Source organism: Zonotrichia albicollis, chromosome 1, assembly GCF_047830755.1.
Source record: "Zonotrichia albicollis isolate bZonAlb1 chromosome 1, bZonAlb1.hap1, whole genome shotgun sequence".
Taxonomy (NCBI): Eukaryota; Metazoa; Chordata; class Aves; order Passeriformes; family Passerellidae; genus Zonotrichia; species Zonotrichia albicollis.
The window spans coordinates 19,775,598-19,801,085 of record NC_133819.1 but is presented as its reverse complement, the minus strand read 5'-3'; the positions used below and the strand labels follow the sequence as shown (position 1 = coordinate 19,801,085).

General features: G+C 35.3%; 1 protein-coding gene across 3 annotated transcripts in view; it reads left to right on the top strand.

Moving 5' to 3' along the window:
* Positions 1-25,488, top strand: part of MALRD1 (MAM and LDL receptor class A domain containing 1) — a 217,159-nt gene that overhangs the window by 75,243 nt on the left and 116,428 nt on the right. For all 3 annotated transcript variants that reach the window (XM_074535188.1, XM_026795148.2, XM_074535181.1), the window contains 5 exons: positions 239-395; positions 3,735-3,845; positions 4,724-4,937; positions 8,485-8,732; positions 11,302-11,599. In XM_074535188.1, coding sequence (XP_074391289.1) covers positions 239-395; positions 3,735-3,845; positions 4,724-4,937; positions 8,485-8,732; positions 11,302-11,599 — 1,028 coding nt within the window. The remainder of the gene's footprint in view (positions 1-238; positions 396-3,734; positions 3,846-4,723; positions 4,938-8,484; positions 8,733-11,301; positions 11,600-25,488) is intronic.

Below are 25,488 nucleotides of genomic sequence, written 5' to 3'. Positions count from 1 at the left end.
CCTCTGGCCCACATCTGCATGATTCCGTGGGTTCACTTCAGATCTTTTTTTTTCTTTTTGCCAATCTCTGATGTAAAAATACTATCTGCATTTGCAAGGGTTTTTTTTGAATTCTGGCTACATACTAAGATGCATCCAGATACCCAGAGAGCAAATGCTATCTAAGGAAATGATATCTTAAATTAATTATGATGAAATGTTTTGTTTTAATAAGTTATAACCCTTTTTCTCTGAGCAGGTGCTCTCAAGAAGGCTGGTATCTCTTTGCAGACAGCTCAAATGGAGAATTTGGTGACACGGCTGACATTGCTACCCCAGTCATCTCCCTTACAGGGCCCAGATGCAAAATCATATTCTGGAACCACATGAATGGTTCAACAATAGGATCTCTGGAGGTATGGATATGCTCTTTATTTTGTTTTGTTTTGTTTTTCTGCATGAAATTACTGTGAGGAAATTTATGTGTTCTCTTTTCGTTTCGTTAAAGCCCAGACTGCTAATAAATGAAAATTAACAATCACTGGCATTCTACTGCTCTCAATATGTTATGATATGAAGGAAGAATTATTTCAAATACTGGAGAAATTATAAATTAGAAATTCCTACAACAAGAAAAAATTGCGACTGTTATAGACATGCCATGGTTGAAAATTCAGTACAAGAAAAAGTTTTGTATCACACAGTACCATTTGACACTGTAAAGCAGCAATAGATATTTGGTCATCAAGGTCTTTGGCCAATGTGGGAGCATGGGTAAAAAAAGTAATTGCATCAAAATTCAACATAAAATCTTGTAGAAAGCATTTATTCCTTGAAAAGCTGAACATATCACTTTCAGAGATTATTTATATTCATGTAAGCAGCATTGAACTATTTCTGTGGCATATAAGCAACAAATTTGCTTTCCCATACTATTCTGGTTTAAATAAAAGCACTTCTGTAAAGGAAATTTAACTCATTAGCAGCTTGTAGATCAAATAAGTCACTGCAGACAGAAATGAATAACACAACATTGTTCTAAACAATTATTTTTACCACACAGCTGTGTGCTTATAATGGGATTTCCCAGGAATGTTATAGAATACCTACAGCATCAGGAATGGATTGAAAAATATGCTCATATAAGTTACCCAGTCACCTGTCAGTATCATATTGGATGTGGGTAGTGCATGAGGATTTAAATATTCAAATTATAAAAAAAGCTGACATAATTCAGCGTTTTGAAAACAAAATTAATATTTGTGTTGACATTAGAAATGTGATGTGGGATGTGATGAACTACACACCATGTGACTGGCTAGATGTTTTGTGGAAGCATGTTCCATGTTTTCTTGAATATTTTTCTAAACAATTTTTTTTGAAGTATTGGTAAATTTCCCCCAACTGGGTAAAGATCTTGCTATGCTGCTTGGAAAGTGGTCAAATATTAATTAATCAGAATCAGTGTGAAATCAGAGGATAAAGATGGTTCATCCTCAGTTTTAAGGCTTGGGACCAATTAATGTACTTTTGGACTTTGCATACTCCAGGGTCCAGGCTCCTTTGCAGTGTAAGAACCCATGTTAGCTGGAATCATGTTCAAAGAATATTTTGTAGAAAATAACAGCAATTCTAAGGAGCCATGCCCAGTATTACCAGCACAAAAGGCAAATGTGTATAGTACAGATTTTTTCTTTTCTCAGTTTCAACACTCATTACAATTTCCCTCTGTTCTTTAACTGATCCTCCCTCACCTCAAACTAACTTCATTTAACATGTACCACAGGAAAATCATGAAACCTTTGCACACTGTTAATAATTGCTTATAACTGCTTGATTATTCATTTAATAATGGGTATAAGAATAACAGAATAATCACAGAATCACACAGAAATTCTAGGTTGGAAGAGACCTAATAAAAAATCATTTAGGTGATTTCTCATTATTTATACTAAGAATGCTCTAAGTATTGTCGGAATGGGAATATTTCTGTTCTTAAAAGATCTCTTATCCATATCTTTCCCCAAGACTACCACATTTTTTTTTCTGCACCCATGCCATCAAATATCATGTAAGATTGCTGAAGATTTTCCTTCCATTTGCATGAATGGTCACCTTCCTGTGTTTCCATTACTTTCTTTCATATTGATTTGCTGTAACTTTCCTGAGCAACCTCAATTTGATTATTTGTTGGAACCTTTCTTGTTCAGTTTCTATACTTTGACTCGGCATGGGTAATTCTACCAAAGTGTTAGATGTGCTTTTTTGCAATGAAATTGAAATGCATTAAGGTTCAAAGTGCATTAAGGTACAGAGAAGCATTGAGTTTTAATAGCACACAAATTAATGGCCATGTTTTACTCTAAAGTTTTAACCTGTTTTCATGATATGATTGAAAATATGAATTTATGATGCAGGAATTAGATATATAATAGAGTAGATAATTTACAGTCTGTAAAAACACGTACATGTGTGTCTACAGTCACACACATACCTTCATTTAACTATATTATTTGCATTTGTCTGTAATCCCTTTCCCACTAATTTATTTATTTTCATTTTAAATTCATGTCTTCTAGGGCAGATCTTCCTGTCTATAAAGTCAGAAGTCACTTGTTTTTCTATCCAATTTAATATATTATCTGTTCCTTTTCCCCTCCTAAAATGAAAGCTCTTTAGTGTGAGGATTTCCTGTTTGCTTGGCAGAACTTACCTGTTATGCAATATCATATACACTTGTGGGACTGCATAAATTAAAATAAAGGCTTTTTCATCATGATAAAAAATGCCTGGGCTGCCCTAAGAAGATTACACAGCATATCAGTAAGTCCTTGAAAGCAGAACTAGTTCAGGCAAGTGGTGAATGGATGGTTAGCTCTGCTAGTACTGGCTGGAGACACAGCCTGACACACTTCATCAAACACCCATCTTGTTATTGCCAGCTCAGTTGAATTTGGATGCCCAAGAGATTGGACCAAAGAATATTTAGGACTCTCTGCTCATGTTGAAGTGTGTCATCCTTCCCCAATTTGCTGTTTACAAGGGTATGGGCTTTTACAAGTCTTTCATTGCTCTAAATATTAAATTTTGTCTTTATAACAAAAAGAAAAAAAATATTTTTAGAAGAAACAAAATGTTTCATAAGAATCAGGATAAGAAAATCCATTCTGGGAGAGCAGTTTATTGTATGCAGGAACAAATATATTTTTCAGCAAGTCTTGATAACTCTGTTTCTGTGTTGTACAACTGAGTCACAACCCACTGATGAACAATTTTTATTCACTGGTAGCCACTCTGGATAAATTAATGAGATTCATTAGTCCAGTTAAGGCTGTGGGCTGCATATGTTTATGAGGAGGTCAGAAAATCTTAAAACATTATTTTCTTAATATAGTCATTTAATGTGACATATCCATATGCATCAGGTTGGACATTAGGAAAAGGTTCTGCACCCGGAGGGTGGCTGGGCACTGCAGCAGGATCCCCAGGGCAGGGGGATCCACCAAGGCTGGCACAGTGCAAGGAGCTCCTCAGCAGTCCCAGGTGTGTGATTCAGCTTCGGGTTGTCCTGCAAGGGGTAGGGACCTGGATTTAATGGCCGCTTCCAATTCCAGATATTCTATGATTCTGTGAATTTTAGTGGTGGAATAGGGATTAGATGTACAATATTATATTCTTGTATACGATCATAAGACTCTTAAGTGAGTTGGCAATGGAAACATTTTTTTGTAATCTAAAGTTATTTTCTTTTTTAGGTACTCTATAAAAGCAGTAACAAGACTTCTAAACTGTGGAGTCAAACTGGCAGCCAAGGTCCCCAGTGGAACAGAGCAGAAGTGTTCTTAGGAATTCGTTCAAATTTTCAGGTGTGTCTTCCAATGTGATGTGCTCCTAGACAGCTGGCTATTTAGTACATCTATATTAAGCATTCTTCACCTTCTCATTTTCCTTTTCACACCATGCATGTACCTCTTCTGCCACATAGAGGAAATCATCTCTTTGGCTGTCTGATTAATTATCTCAGCTGGACTCATGTTTTTGGAGATTTCCCATTCCTCTTTTTTCTCAGACTGATTTCCATTTTTAAGACTGAGAAACCCATCTGTCCGTGAATCCTCAACTTAAAATATTCTACTTCTTTCTCTTTAGTGTGCAGTAAGTAAAAATATCTGGATTTTGGGAAAAAAATCTTGAGCATGATGTTTGCTTTGAAATCAGAGCAGATTCCCAAACCTCTTAGAGATACTTGCTTTGTTGCAGACTTATGGAAATAAACTAAAATCCCCAAGGATAGTCAGTAACAGATTTTTTTAAAAAGTTACATTTCCTGATACTTCTGTCTTGGAATTTTAATGAAATTTTAAAATTCTTTTTACATTCATGGGAATTAAATGATGAATAGCAGACTAGTCTTTTTCAGACTTTCTTTGCAGAAGTAGGAAGAACCCTTGCCATTAGTTCAGGATGAGTGAGGACTAGTATCTCTTTGAGTGGCATGATTAATTTCCTTTTGTTTTTGGTATGCTTGGTAATGTTAGCAGATGGTCCTTCAGTAACTACAGAGACAGATCTGTACCAACTCTGGTACAAGATTTTGTAGAATTATGCTTTGACAGTAAGAACTGACCACTTCATATTAAAAAATTTGTGAAGACCATCAGTCTCTGTTCTTTTCATGTTGTGTGTATAAGCTTTTCTCTATCTTATCAGTGGCTTACTGTAATAGCTCTGTAATTTTTATTAGGTTATTTTCAGGGCAAAACGTGGTGTCAGTTACATGGGAGACGTGGCAGTGGATGATATTACCTTTGAAGATTGTTCCCCTCTGCTAATCTCAGACAAACCTTGCACATCAGAGGAATTCATGTGTGCCAACAAATACTGCATCCCAAAGAGTAATCTGTGTGATTTTGTAAATGACTGTGAAGATAACTCAGATGAAAGCCCTAGTATTTGCAGTAAGTATGGTAGTTTTTAAATAAAATTATCATAAATAACTCTGCCTGCTGTGAATTTTTTATACTCAAATATTCCTGACAACTCATCAGCTAAGAAAGCAAACAAGAAGGTAATAATCTAATTCTATTCCTTGGCTTTTAAGGATTTTTAATTATTATTATTTAATTTAAAGTCCACGATACAAAATACAAAGAGCTGCTAATGGATGTCTTAAAATAACTCAGAAAGCAGCTGTCTTTAAAAGCAGAATAAAATTATCCTGCTTTCCATATGAAAAGAATGTATTAAAGCTGAAAAAAAATTCAAGCATAATACCTTTGGGAGACGAGCAGCCTACCTCCTTAGATATTTCAAGGGTTGTCAGGTCTCAGAAAATTATTTTAATCTGAATATTGTGCAATTTTGGTTTTACAAGACATATCAAGAAGCAGCATATGTAGTATCTGATTCAAAGAATGATGTTTCATATCAAATGGCTCCTTCTGAATCACAATATATGGCATTAACACTTCCTTCTTTTACACTACAAATGTGGGAAATGCTCGCACAATCAAGTCTCCATTGATTGGTACCGTATTAACAGTTACCTCATTTTTACCGAGAATATTAATTCAGTTTATCAAATTCTCAGTGAATACAATTCTTTGAAGCACAGGTATGCTGATATTCTATGAAAGCTAAGGTACATGGCAAAGGAACCATGTTTTGCAAATTATTTTCATACTATTAAGCTACTCAATGATTTCCAATCCAGGAATAGTACATCACTAACCTATACAGGGAGCAGCTCAGATTTTCTGCAATTAAAAACTAAGAGTATTTCAAGTTGCAAATACTCTGTTAAAAAAATATTCTCAAACTTTGACTTTTGTTTTCTGAATTTTTTTTTAAATCTTAATGGGATTTTTTGTTTGTTTATTTGTTTGTTTGGGGTTTTTTGGGGGGGTTCTGCATTGTCTGTGTTTCTCATGAAATACCATCAGACAAATATAAAATGAAGCATTAAGGGCAAAATAGTTCAAATAAACTGATGTGATTTCATTTTGCAACCACTATAATAAAGATTTTATTCCAATTTCCCACTAGAAGAGATTAATTGAAACAGTCCCATACAGTGAATACTTTCCTCTAATATGTTTTTTATTATTACTTTTAAGTAATGAAAAAAAATGCACAAGAATTTTAAAAAGTTTTCCTAACTGCATTTTAATTGTAAGCTTTACAGTGAATCCTTATAGTGCTTTACAAGCACAGGAGTAATTTAATGTGCAAGTGCACAATCATCTGCAGTAACTTGAGCTTCTAAGCAGGCTGCCTGAATTTTCTTTTTCATCAGTGGAGGAACTTGTTTTCAGGCTGAAGTTCATGCAGCTTAAAATCAGTTGTTTGAGTTAGATCAAAGAAGTTGTCATTTAGATATGAATATTTGTCTTTGTTGACAATGGAGATCCTACAAGGACGTCTAAACTTATATTAGGCAATACCCAATATGTACAGCATTAGTAGGGATATCAGTGCTCATGCCTTAAGGTCTTGATTCTTGAAAACATGTCTTTAAAATGAAAGGGTCAGTTGTAAGCATTCTATTGACTCAAGATGGAATTTTTAAATAATGGAAGGAATTTCTTTAAGAATGGTCTTGAAATATTAAGTAGCTAAATGAGTTGGAAAATAGAATTAGAAAAAATTTTATGGGCAGTTTGCATTCAATTGAGTTAATCTACAGTCTGTGATTTTCATAAGAGATTATCATGTAATTTCACAAATCAAGTCTGGGTTGGTTTTAATTGTTACTTCAGATGGCCCTATATTTGCAGACAGAGGTAAAAAGGGAAGCTAGTTTTGCTAAGCAGCTCATACTTTTAAGAAAATGTTTCTAACATTTTTACTTTATGACATTCAGAGATTAAAATTCAAAGAAAAAATATTTTATCTGATTTCATCCTGAAATTTTTGTGGTAGCTGTCTTTCCTGTTTTGGTCCATGTGTAGATTCCATGAAATTTAGATCCTTAGCCTGGATGCTGATGCTTCTGAGTACCTTTCAGTTAAATAAAACTTCTTCCAAGTGTCTGAACTTTATCAGGCCTCAGAAGAGGCTCAGATTTTGATTACTTGTTGGAAGATATATTTTGTAATTTCTGATATTGTCCTACAAAATAATACATACAGATTTCAAATTTCTCTTCAAGGCACTTTCCTTTTTAGCAATAATAGCAAGAATATTCAGGGCACAGTCAAAAGGTTCTTGAAGTCTCTGCTGAAATTTTACCTTATTTCAGCAATTTTACTCTTACTTGGTAATCATTATAATGAACTTATAGATGTATAGAGAGAAAAATATAGAGAAATTAAGCTTCTGGAATGATGAAATTGACTTAATTTATGTGGACAGTTTACTCACTATGCTGGCTGTTTTGACATTCAAGATGCAAAAATTTATAAAGAATATCCATGATGTTTCATATAAAAATCAACAAAAATAATGACAGCTTTCTTCTTTTCTAGGCCTTAAGTACAACTCAAGGAGATATGTAGATAATAATGGAATCATTTATGTTGGAAAAGACCTTTAGGACCATTAAATCCCACTATTAGCATTACCAATTTCACCACCAAACCATGTCCCTAAGTGCCACATTTATGTGGCTTCTAAAGACCTCCAGGGATGGTGACTCAACCACTTCCCTGGGCAGCCTGTTCCAATGCTTAAAAATCCTTTCCATGAAAAATTTTTCCTAGTATCCAGTCTTAGCCTCTGCTGGTGCAACTTGAGGTCCTTTTTGCTTCTCCTATCACTCGTTACTTGAGAACAGACACTGAGCCCCACCTTGCTATAACATCCCTTCCAGTAGCTGTCAGGAGCAATACCGTCACCCCAACCCTCCTTTTCCCCAAACACCCCCAGCCCCCTCAGCTGCTCCTCTTCAGACCTGTGCCCCAGGCCCTTACCTTCTTTGGAGACAATCCACCACCAACATAATTTATCTATGCTTCTGTATTGGCTAAGGAAATACAAGTGAATCGAGGGTTTGTGCAAAAGTAGCTTTGGGTGCGATGTGGCTCGAGATTATCACACCCACATTTATGTTTTGTCTGTATCTGTCTATACAGAAGCTGTGTTTTTACGATGCTCAATACTTTCATTTGGATGTGTCTCTTTGCTAGATAGAGGCATCTCTTCCTGTTCTCACCTGATCTTAACATATTTCTTCAGAAGGAGGCTGGTTTTCTGCACATCTTGAATGCTCTATGGGGGGCCAGTTAAGATCCTAAGGAGATAAAATTGTTAATCAAATTTGGTTACATTTATACCAAGAATCCTGTTGACTGTAATAAAATGCACTGGACCCACCTCATATATATGCAAGTAGGTTTATCCTATTATAGTCCAGAGTATTCAAAATGCTCTTTTTAATGAGATACATGGATATTATTTTTATAGTGAATTTTTTTCCCCATAGATTGGAGTACTAGGTTGTACTATATATACTTAATTAACTACTTGAAAATAAATTTCTTTTAATGTGTGGCAAATATATTTCAGGTACATCTATTGGGCATTGCAATTTTGAGTTTGACCTTTGTGGATGGAAGCAAGATGAAAATGATCATTTCAACTGGCACCTCAGAACTAGCAGTACTGCAAAACTGGGCACTGGACCAGCTACTGATCATACACTGCAAGAACCATCTGGTCATTATATTTTTATAAAGAGTTCATTTTTTCAGCTATCAGGACAGAAAGCTAGGATTTCTAGTCCTGTCTTAAGCAGAAAGAATAAAAACTGCAAGGTATGTGAGGGTGTGGTAGTAGCAGGAATGAAGAATTTGATTTCTAGATTGCACCATGAATGTACTCATAAAATGATTAAAGATGATTACTGAAATAATTATTGAGAAAAAAAAAACAAACCTATCCTTTTGTAGAGATGTCAGGATCAGATCTTATTTCATTTTAACCATAAGAAAAATCTTGCTGCAGGAGAAGAGTTATTCTGGAAGTAAATGAGTACTCCGTGAGATTCAGATGAAGCTGCCAGTAAATGCAGTGTCTGATTTACAATGTCTTATGCAACTCATACAAAGTAATCAACAACTATTTAATGGTTTCTGATTTTATGGAGAAAGTGTCTATAAGTGCAGTAAGAATTGCTTTTAAAAGAATAAAACTGCAAAAGGAAGGATGTGTAAGAGAAGGCTTTGTTACCAGCTCTTGTCTAGAAAATGGAGAAGGGTAAGCCTTGATCTTCCAAAATATTACAGCACATTCTGGTTACTTCAACTTGAATATTTCTTTGCAAACCTGGTTTTGATACATCTTCCTGGTTTTGATACATCTTATATAGTCTTTGCTAAAAATATAATGCCCCAGAAACTTTAGCTATGCCTTATTTTGAAACTACAAAATTTACCTTTATACATCTAATAAGTAGGCCTCTCAAGAGGATATTTTTATGAGGCCATTTTTTCTAAAAGCTTTTGAAATTAACTGTTTGTGTGATCACAGACCTATGCTCATCAAATGAAGGTGGTCTTAGACTGAAATAGTTGTAAACAGTTTATTGGCTATGCAGGTGACCTCTCTGGGCAAAATGCCCAGTCATGAGCCTCTATTTTCATTTACCTCATACTATTCCTGAGGAATATTTCTGAGCAGTTTATCTGTAACTTGGAAAGAGTTCTGCTTATGTTTGAGATTTCTAACCAGTTCATTTTACTGAAGCACTTCTCTCTGAAAAGTATGTAAATTCTTTATCTTTCCTGACTTAAGATCAGGAAGTATTAAACATAAAGGACTTGATTTATGATTCAAAAGAAAGCTTGAATAATTATGATATTAAGTAACAAAATTTAACCTAACCATTATAAAATTATCTTCAAAATTGGAAACATGTTAATTTTTCTATTGCCTAAAATACATATACTAAAAATATTCTGCTTGCACAAACATGGAGATCTTGACCTTTTGCTTCTAGCATCCTATTTATGAGTATCTCTTTCTCTGCATTACCTGGTTTTATGCTCTTAAAATAGCTTTTCCACTTTTTGACTTCTTTTTATGAAGCATAAAGCATACGTAAAGAAATGCAAATAACTGAGAATGACATGTTGACATCTGTAATGTTACATATCACACATTAAATGCAATTACGTGCTTGAAATATAACTATGTGAAACTGTTGTTTTTATCACATAGAAAATTATTTACAAAAGCAAACATGTTTACACACGTTGCACAGACCAAACTCTTGACATTGATCATGCGGCCAGAAGCAGTCAGTTATATTTATGATATTTTACTTTTTGCAAGTTTTGAGCTGTTCTGAAATGTACTCATAGACAAATACCAAAGGAAGAGAAATAATTGGTATAGGAAATTGTATGAATGGAAAAAAAAAAGTCAAGATCTGAAACCTCATCTCATGAGATCAGAGAGTCCCCTGAAATATTTCACTCCTTCCTATGGGTTATTTGAGAAGAAAATGCTTCATCATATTACAACAGATTTAGTATGGCACCTTAGACCACTTCAAATCATTGAAAAATGAACAAATGATACTCATTTTCAAATAATTGAAAATGAGCATTTACATCAACTGGACTCGTTTTATGCATACAAAACAAATAAAGAGCAGTAACTATAAAGGGACATTAATGAATAAAAATATTTTGTCTATATACAAGACTTTCAGAAACAAAGCTGCACCTTCAAAATGAATAGAAATCTAAGACAGAATTGGAAAGAATTGAGAGTGCAGTTAAATGTGATGAATTTTCGCAATGATCTTTTTATGTATGTATTTGGTTTTTTTATTTAAAAATTCCTGCATTTTTATTAAAAATAGATAAATAACTGTTTTGTAATCCAAGTACCTCTTATATATTTTAGTTTTCTTTGGTGTTATTTTTGCATATATCCATGTAAAAGTTTTCTTCCACTATAGATTGAATTTTCTAATTGCACATTCTATAGCCTAAATAAACACATTTTTAACCAGAAAATTGTTCAGTAAATGGAAGTTGCTTCCTATATTGTAAATGATGCTACTACATTCCTCTGTTTCCTTAAAAAATATTTTAGTTCTTTCACATTTAAATGCAAGAGTCATTCAAAGGGATGCAAGATCTGCTGCTGAATATTTTAATGCTGGTTTTGAAGTTTGGCTTATGGAATAGTTAAAGAATTGTAAATAGTAAGTTGTTCTGTTGCCTTTTGATTAAATTATTTTTCAATCAGTAAAATTAATGACTACTCTGGATGCTATTAGTAGTGCTCAGTTTAAGAATTAGAGTCAATACAATAGCAGAATTTGACTGAAGTCACCTATTGCATACTTTATGCTCTTGTTTTTGCCTACAGATAATTTTCCATTATCATATGTTTGGAGCTCACATTGGATCGTTGATTATCTACCAGAGAACTACATTGAAACATGAAAAAATTCTCCTTAATCTTACTGGAAACCAGGGAAATTTCTGGCAGCGCAAGGCACTGACCCTGTCTGGAGATGGAGATGAAGATTTTCAAGTTGTCTTTGAAGGGGTCGCTGGAGAAGGTCCCAAAGATGGCATAGCACTTGATGACCTCACATTTTCCAGGGAGTGCTTACCATCCCAGGAATTTTTACCAGCAGAACCCACAAAGGTACCTCCAACAGGTATGTTCCAGCTATGGACAGTCTATATGTGTTTGGAAAGAAGGAATAGCAGCATTATTTCCATTTCTTTATCTCTCCTTCAAAAGAGAAATAGTATACATATCTTGCTAAAGAAATTCAGAAATTTTAACACTTTTAGGCAGCCCATGAAATTCTAATAAAATCATTTTATGAAATAGTTGTTTAGGTATTGAGTCAACTGTTGTGAATATGCAAAGCTTCATGTCCAGCCAAGTACACTTAGCCAATATCCTGCTTAATTCAGGAGGATTTATTTATCAAAAGTTGTAAAATAGAGTTGTTGTAGAATAAAGAACTGAGTGGGACAGTTTGCAATAAGGCCAGCAGGCTTAAATGGTTTTTGGCTAGTAGGAATTGCCACTAATACTGGTTAGGCACCATATCCATCTTCTGCCTGTGTGGTATGGTGTCAACATCAGTGCAATTATTTGCACCATCCTCACTTACTGCACTAGGGAAATAAAAAACTCAGGAAACATTTACCAGAAATTATACAGTTTGGATGGGGATGGATCCAAATAAACCCCAAGGTAAGAGCTACTCATGAAAGCACTGCTGCTGTAGGTTAGTAGTATTTGCTTGGACACAAATGATGAAGGAGAGACTCTTTTTGATGGAACAGGACTAATCTTTTTCCTCCTTCCACATTTATCACAGAGCTACTGAAATGTAACCCCCTGAAGTGGAATTTAGGAGATGCATTTTGTTCCTGGGTCTACTACAAATTTCCTGCATGGCTGCAGAAAGTCATTTTATCTCACGTCTCTGTCTTTTTGATCAATAAAACAAAGTTAATATTTCCCAGTGTCAAGGACTACCACGAGAATGGATCATTAATTTATGTGAGCAACTTTGCTTTGTTACTGCTGCTAATGAATAGCCTTCTCCTTTAGGATGTCAATATGCACTGCCCAGGCTTTGGGAAATAACACTGATGAGACTACACCAAACCTAAGAAATTGCGCTGAACTTTGAGCACAGCATAAACAGGAAAGATATGGGCAAAATTTTCCAGACATCTCTCTGATAAGGTGCCAGTTCTAGTACTATTGGTTTCCTACTTCTGCCAAGCCAGTCATGGAAATTTATTGCAAATGAGATTTGTATTTTGAAGTTCAGCTTTATATGAACGTTACCCCAGGAGGAACACTAGCCAAGCTTTCTGATTCTTTATTTTTGTTGTATTCAGACTCTATCCTCTTAATGGGAGATGCAAGTCCCTGTGGCAATGTTAGAAGCTTTAAAAGCTTTGGCTTTGATGGTAAAGGATGTTCCAAAACACTTTTATGTTTTATAATAAAAAAGATACTAAAATCTCAGGAAAGAGCCTCCAGAGACTGATTTCTTGTGTAGCTCATATAAGATGTACTTTGTGAACTTCAGAGGTTCACAACACTTTAAGGTAATGGTTTAAATTCATCCTTACAACAAACCATATTTTTTATATTGACAAATTTTATTTGTTCAGGATAAGAATTTACATCACCCACTGAGGGGTTCAACTTACAGCTGCTACTTAGCAGTGGTATCTGTTTGTATCACTACTTGTAAGTGGGTCTGCTTCTGCCTGTAGAAATGTTCTGAACTGTGGCAAAATGCATGCTGGATGTTGTGAAAAGTGCTCTGTAATGCAACTTTTTAAAATAGAACTAGCTAAAATGGCCATGTTGATCAGCTGCAAAAATAGCTGTCCTAGACTTATCTGCTTATATGTAGAAACAACAGAAAGTTTAACCAAAAGTAAAACACTTCCATCCATTGATCAATTTTTTGGAAGTTTCTGAGGATAAAGAAGATCATGCAGCAAAGATCTGTCTCCTTCTTGTCTTCAGCTAGGGAATATATTTGCTAAGAAAATAAAAATACTTTTTCTTTAAGAGATAAACGCATAGTTTTTGAGATCTACTCTAATACAATTCCTTTTCAATTTTTTATTTGTTTTAGATAATATTTGTAATGCCCATATCAAAGGAGATTCTTCTGAGTCTTATTGAGCCATATCACTGTGTGAGACAAGTATACTAAGGAGTCTCTGCTTGTTATTTCTGTGCATGGAGTCATAGAGCAATGAATGCAGCATAAAGATGAAATTGAACAGAACCACTAAATGTTCCCATCTGTGACACCGACTCAGCTTTCAGAAGAATGTTTCCCTGATTCTGTAGAAACACATTGAAATTCTACACATTAACAAAAATATATTCTAAGGTGGCTGTTTATTTCAGCCAAACATGCAGTAATGTTTAAAAGCAGGAAGTAAACACTGGACTTCTAGAAAAATAATTTTGAAAGCTTGCATTGTAATTTCCTGTAAACTACAGGATACTGTAGATTGTTCTCAATATGCTGCTTAGCAACAACAATGCTAAACTGCAAAGCCACTGAGAGCCTCTTAAATTACTGGGTTTGAGAAACAATAAACATCATTTTAGGCTGGCCCTTATCAAATTTTCATTGTATGAACATCAATTTTTTGCTCTGTGTCACAATGGTACTGTGTGGAGGAAAATGCAAAGACAATTTTGTTTGAGAAATGTTATTTGTGCTTGTTGCTGTGCCTCTGCAGTGTGGTAAGATTTCTGAGTTAGGTTCTGCCTTGTGTAAAAGGCTGCCTGTATACACATCAGCCCAAGAAGAGACCCTGGCCATGCTGAACCTCGTGAAAGTTGCAGTTGTTTCTGTGTTTGGTTTGTCTGGCAAGGTTTTGGTGGCAGGGAGCTACAGGGGTGACTTTGTGAGAAGGTTCCAGAAGTTTCTCTCGTGTCAGACAGAACCAGCTCCAGGATGGATGCGCTGCAGGCCAGGGCTGAGCCCACCAGTGATGGTGGCAGCATCCCTGTGACGACAGATTAAAGAAAGGGAAAAGTTGCTGCACAAAAGCATTTGCAGCCAGAGAGAGGAGTGAGAATATGCAGGAGAAGGTGCCTTGGCTGGCACCAAGGTAAGGGAAGAAGGAGCAGGAGATTCCCCTGCAGCCTGTGGTAAATACCACAGTGAGTTGGACTGTCTCATTGCAGCCATGGAGGTTAATAGTGGAATAATTATCCATGAATAATATTTTATACTTACAGTTGTAAGAGACAGCATGGATTTGACAGTAATTTCCATGATCCCTAAACTTATTTTTCCTATCTTCTTTCTCTCCTTTCCCTCCTGCAGTGTTGTCACTGACTATAAAAATTGCAGATCCCTCCATCAGACTTTCTGCTCATGTCTCCTTCGATTCACCTGGGAATACAACAGCTGCCAAGGGCTGCCTGATCAGATTAGCAGGCTACAATAAAGAGAAGTCATTCCAGAGACTAGGGAACTGGTATCTGCTGACTTCAGTTTTGTAGAGGAGACAGACAGTTATTTTCAGCAAATTAAAAGCAATTCACCAAAGTGTGGAACATGTTTTTGAGAACTTTGAGAACATAGGAATATTAACTGAGGATCACATCAAGGTCCATTTCACTTGATATCCTCTCTACTGCTGTCAGTGTGAGGATGAACACATATGATACTTCCTCTCAATGTTCCTAATATTTCCTTTTGAGGAGACCTTACGAACCAAATGTGGTTTTGGATATGTAGCATACCTTAATGTATTTGCCTTCTGTATAGATCCTAGTTTCCCTAGAAGCACATTCACAAATATAGCCCCCTTCTCATTTTTTTGCAGCAACTTGTGCAGTTCTGCCACTTGCAGAGAAAGCAACCCTGTTTTTACCCTCTTTTTACTGAAAATGTGAACAGCCAAACACACCTACTCCGTATTGTTCTCTATGCAATCATCCCTAAGCAACATCATACACTGAAGGAGTTTCAACTTATTTCTTACATGGAAACTATTCTTTATGTTTTCCTTTCTCTGACTTTAAAAAATTCCACTATACTCTTTTGGGACTGTAGAATCAGGTCTGTGCAGAGCATTTAGGAAATGAGTGACCAGTGGAATGATACTGTAACAAAATCGTTCCTTTTTCTCTCTTTCCTGATGAATCCTAAAACCTTGATTGTTTTATCCTTTTTGAACATTAGGCTTTTATATTCCTGGAACTGTTTCTGTACTGTGCTGTGTCACTCTTTTAGAGTAGTAGTGATAGAATTCCAGAACCTGTGAAAGATGGACTATGTTATTCTCTGTATCTCAATAACATGACATTTCATTGCCAGTCACTCAAGGTTCAATTAATTTGGTAAATTGTGACAGTTTATCTCCATTACAGTTATAGAAAATAACTGGTGGACCTGTAGGGGTTGGATGTTCCAGGGATTATAATAATGTCCTGCAAAGGCGGCTGATGTCAGAAAGGTTTTTTAGTTCATATCTAGCACTGGGTACAGTCCCATTAAGCACGTTCATTTTCTCAAAAAACTTGTCCTATTATTCATAGTTTTCCCTAGCTTATATCACCCTGAATACCTTCAAATCACTGGAAAATTTTCTTAACTCATAACTCATGCACTTCCCTTGTCTTTTAAAAGTAAACAATAAAGATTACAGTCTTGCTGTTACTTTGCTCTTTCTTTAGGATTTTTTTTTGTTTTAGTTGATGGGGGTTTTTTTGTTAGTTTTGTTTTGGGGTGTTTTTTGGTTTTTGGTTTTTTTTGTTCCATACTAATTTTTAAATCATTTTAGTACAAATTTTTCCTTAACAAAAAACATTTAAAATACATAGGTTTTGGTCAGCAACATAATTAAAATAAAGATATACAAAGTAATGCAATGATCAGGAAACCAGATTTGACAAAAATATTTTTATTTGAAATATAGCTCAAAATTCTAGAGTATACTCTAAAGACCAAAGGATATTGCTGATATCACTCTTTCGCTGTTATAATTTTATCTATAAAAGTTTACAGACACATAAATAGAAATAACTTTGGCAGTTTTTGTAACTTATATATAATTACAAGAATAATAAAATTTTATGCTTCAGTGCATAATGTGATCTACTGAAAAGAGGAAAAAAATCTCTTTATGCAGAACTAATCAAATAACAAAGCATTTATTGCTTCATTTAAAACAGCCAGCATTGACAATTGACTGAGAGAACAGGATGTGAAATGAATAAAGTAGTATTTCCAAAGCATTTTAAAACCAGTTCTGGGAAGAGAAAGAAATAAAAACAAACCTGAAATCAAACAAAAATAAACAATTAGCCCCAAAACGGCAACAAAAGCTTAACAAAAGCCAATCAACCAACTAAACAAGGACCCTCAACAAAAAACCCCAAACAAAACCAAGCCTGTAAAGAGGACTCAACACTTCTTTCAGAGATTGAATCTGACTTTGTAGTTGCCTTAATTACATACAGGAGATTGTGAAGTTTCTTTTATTCATTGGTACCTGAACATATTCTCAGATATATCTAGAATGAAGTTCCACACAGGAGGCAATTTTCATTTTCATTATACAATAATACAAAAGGTTTATCATTATGGTATTTTAAAACCAAGAAATCTACATGTTTAATTTTTTCTCTCTCGTTTCTGGTACAGTATACAATTCCTTCCATATTTTTCAGAAAAATGGTGGAAATACTGTAGATTATGTAGATTGGTTTAGGAGCTTGGTATAAAGCTACTATATTTGAACATGAAGTAGTCATGACTACAGGTTACTTGAATTCAATTTCTACATTAATTGTCCACCTGTTATTATAAAAATGATCCTTTTTGTTGACTGTGAAGGAGAAAATATATAGCCCAGATTTTGGTAGTGTATTTTCTAATTCTTTTGAGCTTTCTCCAACTAAATTCCAAATGTGTGTAACTTTACACAGATTGTACTTTATCATTGTACTTTATCAATTCAACTGGAAATATCTTGCACCAACTTTTTAATTGCACAGTTTCTTCTGATTCTTTTTCTTGTACTGTGGACTTTATCTCCTTTTATTATGAGCTCTAAACGTACCATATTGTATAAAGGTTTGAAAGCAATATCCACAATTGCTAAACTAAAAATGAAAATCACATATATTTTTACTGGTCTAATTTGGAAAATAATGACAAAAATTTAGAATAGGTAGCAATTTTAAGGGAAAAATATTTTTTCCACTATTCTATAGGGACTTACGATACATTTCAGTCCATAACCAACTATGGCATTTGAACTTACAGTAAAGTACAGATAATTTGAAGGCATTTCCCATACTTTATTATAATTTTATGTCAAAAAACCAAAAATTTTTCCCTAGTTATTCTCAGACAGTGACATTAAAGCCCACAAATTCTTTGGATCAGTAGTCAGATGTGAGGACAGCCTGAATTGGGCCCATAACTGATTACAACTCTAGAAACAGGCAGACAGAATGTGATTAATGTCATCTCAGAACATGATTAATATCATCTAAGGTCCTTGGAGATAGGGCATTGTCAGCCCTTGTTTTTCTGTATCACAAAACTGTTTAACATCTTCAAAACTTTTTTTAGCTCTTGGGTCTCCACGGACTTGTTTCTGAGAAAGGTGTCCCAGAACAGGCATCCAAATACGTACAAGGTCAGGAGAAAAGAATTTCAGTGCAGGCAGTTTGATGAGAGTCTCTGAGCAGCAGGTGAGGGCAGGTATTTATATCTACATTCATAGTATGAGCTGGTAATTCCTTTTGGCAATGAGTAGCTGGGCTTTGGGAATTGCTTTTATAACCAAATTGCTCAAAAAATTGTAAGAGGAATTTCTGGCACTATATTTATAAAGGAGAACCCTCTTGAAGAGCCCTTCTCCTTCATCTTCTCTCTACTGGGAGAACGAAGTAAAATCTGAGCTTTCTCAGGACCACCAGTGCTACTGTCATTATTAGCTCTCATTATGAGACATTTCTCTATGTGTTACATGTTCCAGATTGAGAGCTGGCCTTCCCTTGGGTGAGCTGAGAGCATGAAAGCTCTTAATTCTGCTCTGCATACCAAGAACTAGATAAAAAGTTGCTCTTACTTGTCTGTAATGACTTTTCTTTTTCTCACATATCTAAAAGTAGAGAAATGATGTAGTAGTGCAGAGGAGCCTTAGAAATACAGGATATTTCTACTATCAAGTCTTGCAGCAGCAAAAGCAATCTGAAAAAAAATTTATATTTCACAGAATCTAGTCCTATTTTATCTTCATGCAGTACACCTTTGCTGGGCATTTGAATTTTCTAGACATCCTGGAACAAAATTTCCATATGTGGTTAAGACTGAGGACAAGTGTGGTTGTTTATTCTCCTTCTCTAACTGTAGAAAACAAGATCTGACTCAAATGTTTTTCAAGTACATGCTTATCAATAGTCACTTTGGACTGCATTTTACATTACTAGCTAGGAAGTTGCATTTTCAATATGATGTACTGTAGACAAAGGAAAACATTATTTTGAACAAGATGTTTGTAAACTTTATTTGAAAGTTCAGTTTATTTTTCATTGTTTACATCATGAAAGATTTCAGGCAACTCACTGCACAGCTTCATTTTCATTATCTGATTTTTTTTTATTCTCAAATTTTTCAACAGAATATGACTTCCAAGTAAAATGCTATTTTAGCTTTCACAAGGTACCTAACTATCCCAAGATGTGCCTGGATGCTGTTTAGTGTTAGGATACGCAAAGTTAATACACAAATAAGATGTATAAAACTGTTAACTGTCAAAATTTATTAAGCATTCTTGTCTGTGGAAGGACCACAATAATTTTTTGCTTAAAATCAGATCAGCCCCTTGGCCCATCATCCATGTTGAAGACAGAGGCAATGAATGTGTTAAACACCTCTGCCTTGTCCCTGTCCCTGTTTGTGAGGAGCCCATCCTTGTCCTGTAGTGGGTCAATTGTCATTATTATGTTTGAAGAAACTCTTCTTATTTTCCATCCACAGCTCTGCTCAACTGAGCCTTTGCCACATATTTTTTTCCCCTACAGTGGAAAGCAGCATCTCTGTACTTTTCCCACGTCACCTGCCTTTGCTGCTGCTGGCCATACACCTTCTCTTTGCCCTTTTTTCCAAGGGAAGATTCCTGTCCAACCAAGATGGCTTTCTGCTTCACCTGCTTGAGTTCTGACACTTGGGAATTGCCTGCTTCTGTGCCATTATTAGATGATGTTTAGAAAGTGACCAGCACAGATGGACCCCAGGACTTGCAAAAACAGTTTCTCAGGAAACCCTAATAACTAATTCCCTGAGCAGTCTGAGGTCAGCTCTCCTCAGGTCCAGAGTTGAGGCTTTGGCAGTTCTCCTGTCAACAATAATCCACTCTGCTCATGAGATCCACTCTGATGACAAGCAGTAGATCAAGGAATTTGTCAAAGCTTCAAAAGAAGATTGCGTAAGAAATTACTCAGCATCAATTGGACTTAGAGATGAAGGTTTGGGCTAGGTAAATATGAGGGGTTTAGGTAGTGTCATTTTCTGGGTTTTAGGACTGTTGGTACTTTTCTCTGTATTTCCCTTGGCTTCCTTTCCAAGCAGAGGAAAGCTGAATGGCAGAACTTACATGGTAAGCTCTGTGGAAATCCTGTGGAGTGGCATCAAGCAATTTCATCAGGGCTGTGTTTCTAACCATGAGCTGTTCTGTCCTTTTCATGTTCAGTCACTTGCTAAGCACATGTGCTACTCCTTCTCACCTCAAAGTGTGCTGGTAAACGTGAACATGTGCTGAATGACGGTGCAGTTAATACAGTTATTAATGCTTTCAGGAATAAATGACTGTAATGGATTGGATTAATGACTGGAAAAAAGATAAGGAAACAAATTCCTTAATGGCACTAGGAGACAGTGTAACAATATTTTGGCATAACAGTGCCAATAGTAATTCTTTCAGAGTTATTTCAGAACCACACCTCAAAGCACTTTTGCTGACTTTATAGGTAAAATTTTAGTCTTTTTCTTTCAGTGTCTGAGAACAAACATGTGACTCAAAGGAAGGAAAAAGCTTAACATAATTGAAGCTACATTTCTACAAGATACTGTGTGATTAAGGAGTTTGTTGATATCTTTCTCCTCCATCAAGCATAAGGCATTTTTCATTTTCCTGTTGACCTCTTCAGTGGAGGCTTAAATGTGTGCAGAAGGCTGTTCAAGACATCAATGAAATCTTTTAATCATCACATACTCTTCAGAGGAAGGTGGTAAATACAGTAATCCTGAAATTTATTCCTGAGTAATGACAGATGAGGATTCATAGGGGTCATGGCATTTAATTTAATCAGTTTGGGGCAGTTTTCGTTTCTCCTACACCTGACCCTTACTCACATATGTCTGAAAAGTTTTAATATAGCTATGTTTAAATGTAATTTTCCATAGAAACTCTGAGAGCTCTTTCTCTCTTTAATCCCATCTGTACGCAAGTGAGAATTCTCCAGAACAATTTCCTTTGTACTTTACATTTGTATTATTGAATATTACTACTGATTTAAGGGAAGAGGTAGACGTTCATAAATAGTAGAGAACCCCAGCTGATAATAGATGTATTTTTTGTTATCTTTCCCTTTGAATATTGAACAGTTATATGCCAAATTAAGGATGTGACTGAACCACCTCATAGTGTCTAACATGTTGATGAAAATGCCATTTTCTGGAGAACATCTGAGGTCTTCTGGATGTATAATAGGAAGACTTTTTACTTCTTATTCTATGTGTTTTATATGCCTTTTTTTTTTGCCAGAGAAAGGTTTCTCAACATAGTTTTGTTCATACTTTCAGTTCTGGAACCAGTGTTTCTCAGGTTCTGGAACTCCATGTTAACTATCCTCTCTCACCAAGGTTGAATCTTGCCAGGAAAGTGTCCTCTGGTCTCAGAATCGGGGCTCTGAATCTAAATTAGAGCTCGTTGGTCAGGCTTTGAACAGGATTTGAGGGAAGTGCTTTCCACCTGTCACATTTACTGAGCAGCTCTGGCAAGTTGTAGAAAGGTGATTTATCACTGCACTGCAGCTTCACCTCCCACTGTAGGCTTTGGTCAACAGCTTGGGGTATGGTGGAGAATATGAAACAGTCACATATTCCAGTGCAGCCAGTGAAGATCTCCCCCACTTCAGAATCAGTTATAACATCATAAAATGCTTTTAGTTCACTGTTTAACCAACTTTTCATTGATCTCCTTGTAGAAGTTCCTTCTAACATATCTCAGCTATCCAGAGTTTGTGCAACTCATTTCTCATGCTCAAACTGTTCTCATCTATGCGTTTCTGCTTTACTTCAAGCCGTACTTTAGATTCAATCTCCAGGCTTTTCTCCCATCAGAAATGCAGCCAGTGACACCACTGACCAGCTCTCAGCACCAGGAAATGCAGATACCATGCCTTCTTCCACTGTCCAAACAATCAGATGGCAGTTGGACCATTAAACCAGACATCACAACTGAATATTTTGGTCTCTAAGGTAGAGATGTTATGCACCAGTCCAGGCTCTAATAAAAGCAGTGTTACGTTGATCTGCTTCAGGCAAAATGTCAGTCCATAGTTGTATAGCATTTCACATGAGCTTCAAGTTGTACTTCTGAAGGGCATGAGGCAAATTTTTGACATATTTTAAAGATTGTGGATCTGATATCTAAGGAATATTTATTTTTCTCTGTCTTTACTAAGGAATTCAGGCAGTAAATAGATTGAGATTTCATTTATTTGAGCCAGAACATGGCAACCCAAAATTTTGTGCAATATAATTTTATTTTGGATTTTCACTAAGATTAAACTCAGGAGTGAGTTAAGCTTTTCACTTTATCTGGTATTTAGTCTTTCTCACTGTAGTAGATGCTATGAATACGATGGATATTATATGATGAATATGATTGTTTTTGGAAAAGCTTTGCCTAAAAACTAGATGTAAATTCTTTTTCTCTTAGCATTTCTAAGTCCATCCTCAAGAAGATAGGTTATAAATTTCAACATGGCTTTGGAAAGGGAAGACTGTATAAAAGAACTGATGTATCACAGTTCTCATTAAGTGTGTGTCCTGTTACAACAATTTTCCTGGTTTGTCCTTTTCTTTATGTTGGAGACATGGAGCAGCTGATTAGCACTGGAATAACCATATTAACATGTACTGCATCTCTTGTTTCACTTTGCTGGCAAGGAGCAAACCAGTGTATGCTATTGCAATGTATCTTTCATGAATCCAGGCCTAGGTCTCTTATTCTCCAGTATGGGGATTTAACACCTGAAGAAAGTAACTAAAAATTTCCTTTTACGTTTCCCAACTAGCATGTTTTACAGAATATATAGGTGTAGAATTACTCAAGCAACATGGAAAGTATCCACCATTTCTGTTACTGAAGATATTGGTATGCCAGCACTGTAAGAGTGGAGGAGTTAAAAAGACCTTGTGCCTCCTTCTCTAATCAAAATCTGTTCTTTTCATTTCTTGTGAATGCACATTCACACACGTCTAAGCAGTTGAAACTGAATCTTTTGATCTTTATAATTGTTTTTAGCATTGTCCTGCTTATGGTACATGCAGTAAACTCAGTATGAAGAGGCACTGAGTAGCCCCTCCTGCCTTCAGGTCAGAATTTCTGGTAATCTTAAATAAAGCAAAGCACCAGGTTATGACCCATTGAATGTGTCACAGATTGGGTATGTCTTAAAGAGTATTGAGTGACAGATAAAAATCAATACTTTTCTAATAACAAAGTTCCAACAAACAAAACAAAGAAGTTTCTTCAGTGCTCTGTCATGGACTATTGTATTGAACAGCAATATCCTACCTTGCTGTTTATGTTTTTGTTTCTTTTTGGTAATTACTGCAAAAGATTTCTCTTGTGTTTGTGTGTGGGAATGGTCAAGATAAGAAATTGATTGAGAAAGTTTTGGTTGTTGGAGCTTTCGTCTGCTCTTTGTTGTGGCAGTAACTTTGACAGTTAACAGTTTCTTCTAAAATTCCCTTGTGCAAAGGAACTCAAGCTGTTGTTTTTCTAACTTTCAGTTGTTCAGAATGCAAATCAATATGTCAAAGTACTTGCAATGCTTACAAAACCAAATGTTTGCATTTAATTTGAGAAAATAAAGCCTTTTCCCTTAAAAAAACCCACCAAAACACTGATATACTCTAATACTTTTTAAGCCTTTTTTTTCCTAACACCCCAACATCTAAAAGTCTTTCAAAATTATTTCAAAAGTTTTGCTTTTGCAATGAGATGCATTTTTCACATTCCTGCATTGACAAGTCAGTATTACTATGCATCATCAACAGTGATGAAAGCACTTTTCTCTGTGTCCTTGGGCTATAGTAGTGAGATACTAGAGGAAAGATGTTCTTGTTAACAAATTATTTTTTTAAGGACACATAGATTTCAGTCATACGGTAATGTCAACTCAGAGCAAGAAGGATAATGGAGTAATTTTAACAGGGAAGAACTCAGAGATCTAAATTATCCAGTGATCTCCTCTCCCTGGGATGTCACACTCAGTCTGCTGATTAATTACTCTGGCCTCTGTACCAGACTATGTTTCTACAGGAGCTCTAGCTTTGATTTCTAGCCATGTGAATGTAAATAAAATCTTCTGAAAATATTTTGAAGCAGCTCTATATTTTCACACCTATTGATGGATTAGTCCAATAATTGTAAACTATCTCATTCATTTGATTTGGTTTTGGTTTGCAAGACATCGATGCTGATGCTATTAAATGTAATAAGTTTAAGAAGGTTAACAATTTATTAAGCTTAACAACTTTATAATAATCCTAATTAGAATATACTCTGGCCACTTCTGGAAAGGATAGTAAAAATATTTTTATAAATACATTAATAGCAAAAGGAGTGGCAAGAAAAACCTCCATTCCTTACTGGCTGCAGGGGGGAATATGAGAAAAAAATGAGGAAAAGGCTAAGTATTTGAGACCCTCTTTGCCTCAGTTTTCAATAATAAGACAGGTTGTCCTCAAGAAAAATTTATTTTCTCTCTTGATGTTGGCAGGTAAATTTAATTTTTTTTTTCAAAATACATTTAAGAAAAACACCCTTTTAAAATAAGAAGATTAATCCTTCTCCTAAAACATGATTAAAAATATAAATGTTTTACTTGTTGATTTTGCTCAGGGTATATGAACAAGGGGATTATTAAGTGGTGCAGCTGTTTTCTTCTGTTGTATAAATCCTCCTCAATTCAAAGATTATTTATCTGAAGGATGCATATAATGATAAGATAAAAGATATTTATCTGAAAGGGGCTCTAACAGCCCCTAAGGCTCTACTGCAGCCTAGTGTGTCTATGCAGCTACCACATAGGATAAAAATCTACCCACAAATAATGTTCAAGAAATACTGATTGGAGGAAATATTTACTGAACCTTGCTAAGGAGAAATTTCTCTCAAATACCTCTCTCATACCCACAGGAATCTATAGAACAGAGTGTTTGAACAACTAACATTAAGAAAAAGTAGGGAAGAAAGAAAGACAGCTCTAAAAAATTCTTTTTCCTGTAGTTTGGGGTTTTTTTTGGGGAGGAGGGAAGGTTGTTTGTTTGTTTGGTGAAGTTTTTTTTTTTTTCCCTACAGTTTTAAAGCCTTAGAAATGACATTTAAAGAGAAGCTTAACTATGGAAGAACATCCAGAAGCAAGTCACGTTGCAGACTCAGGCAGTGTAATATCATTCATTACACATGCTTGGAAAGTTTCATTCATGCCAGGGTTCAAGACAGATTTTTTTGTTTTTCCTCAGGAAACAAAGACTTCCACTTTTCAACTCTGCTTTTTTTTTTTTTTTTTTTTTTTTTAACCTGAAATGGAAAACAATGCTACAAAGGAACCTCAAAATTCAATAGTTATTGAAATTATTGATCATTGAACTGCAAGGGAAAATATTTTAAGGCATGAATTGCATCCTGAAATTTAAATTCCTAGTTTGTTGACAAAATAAATATTTTGCTAAATTCTTACTGCAATCACTTAAAAGAAAGGTAGGATTATGAT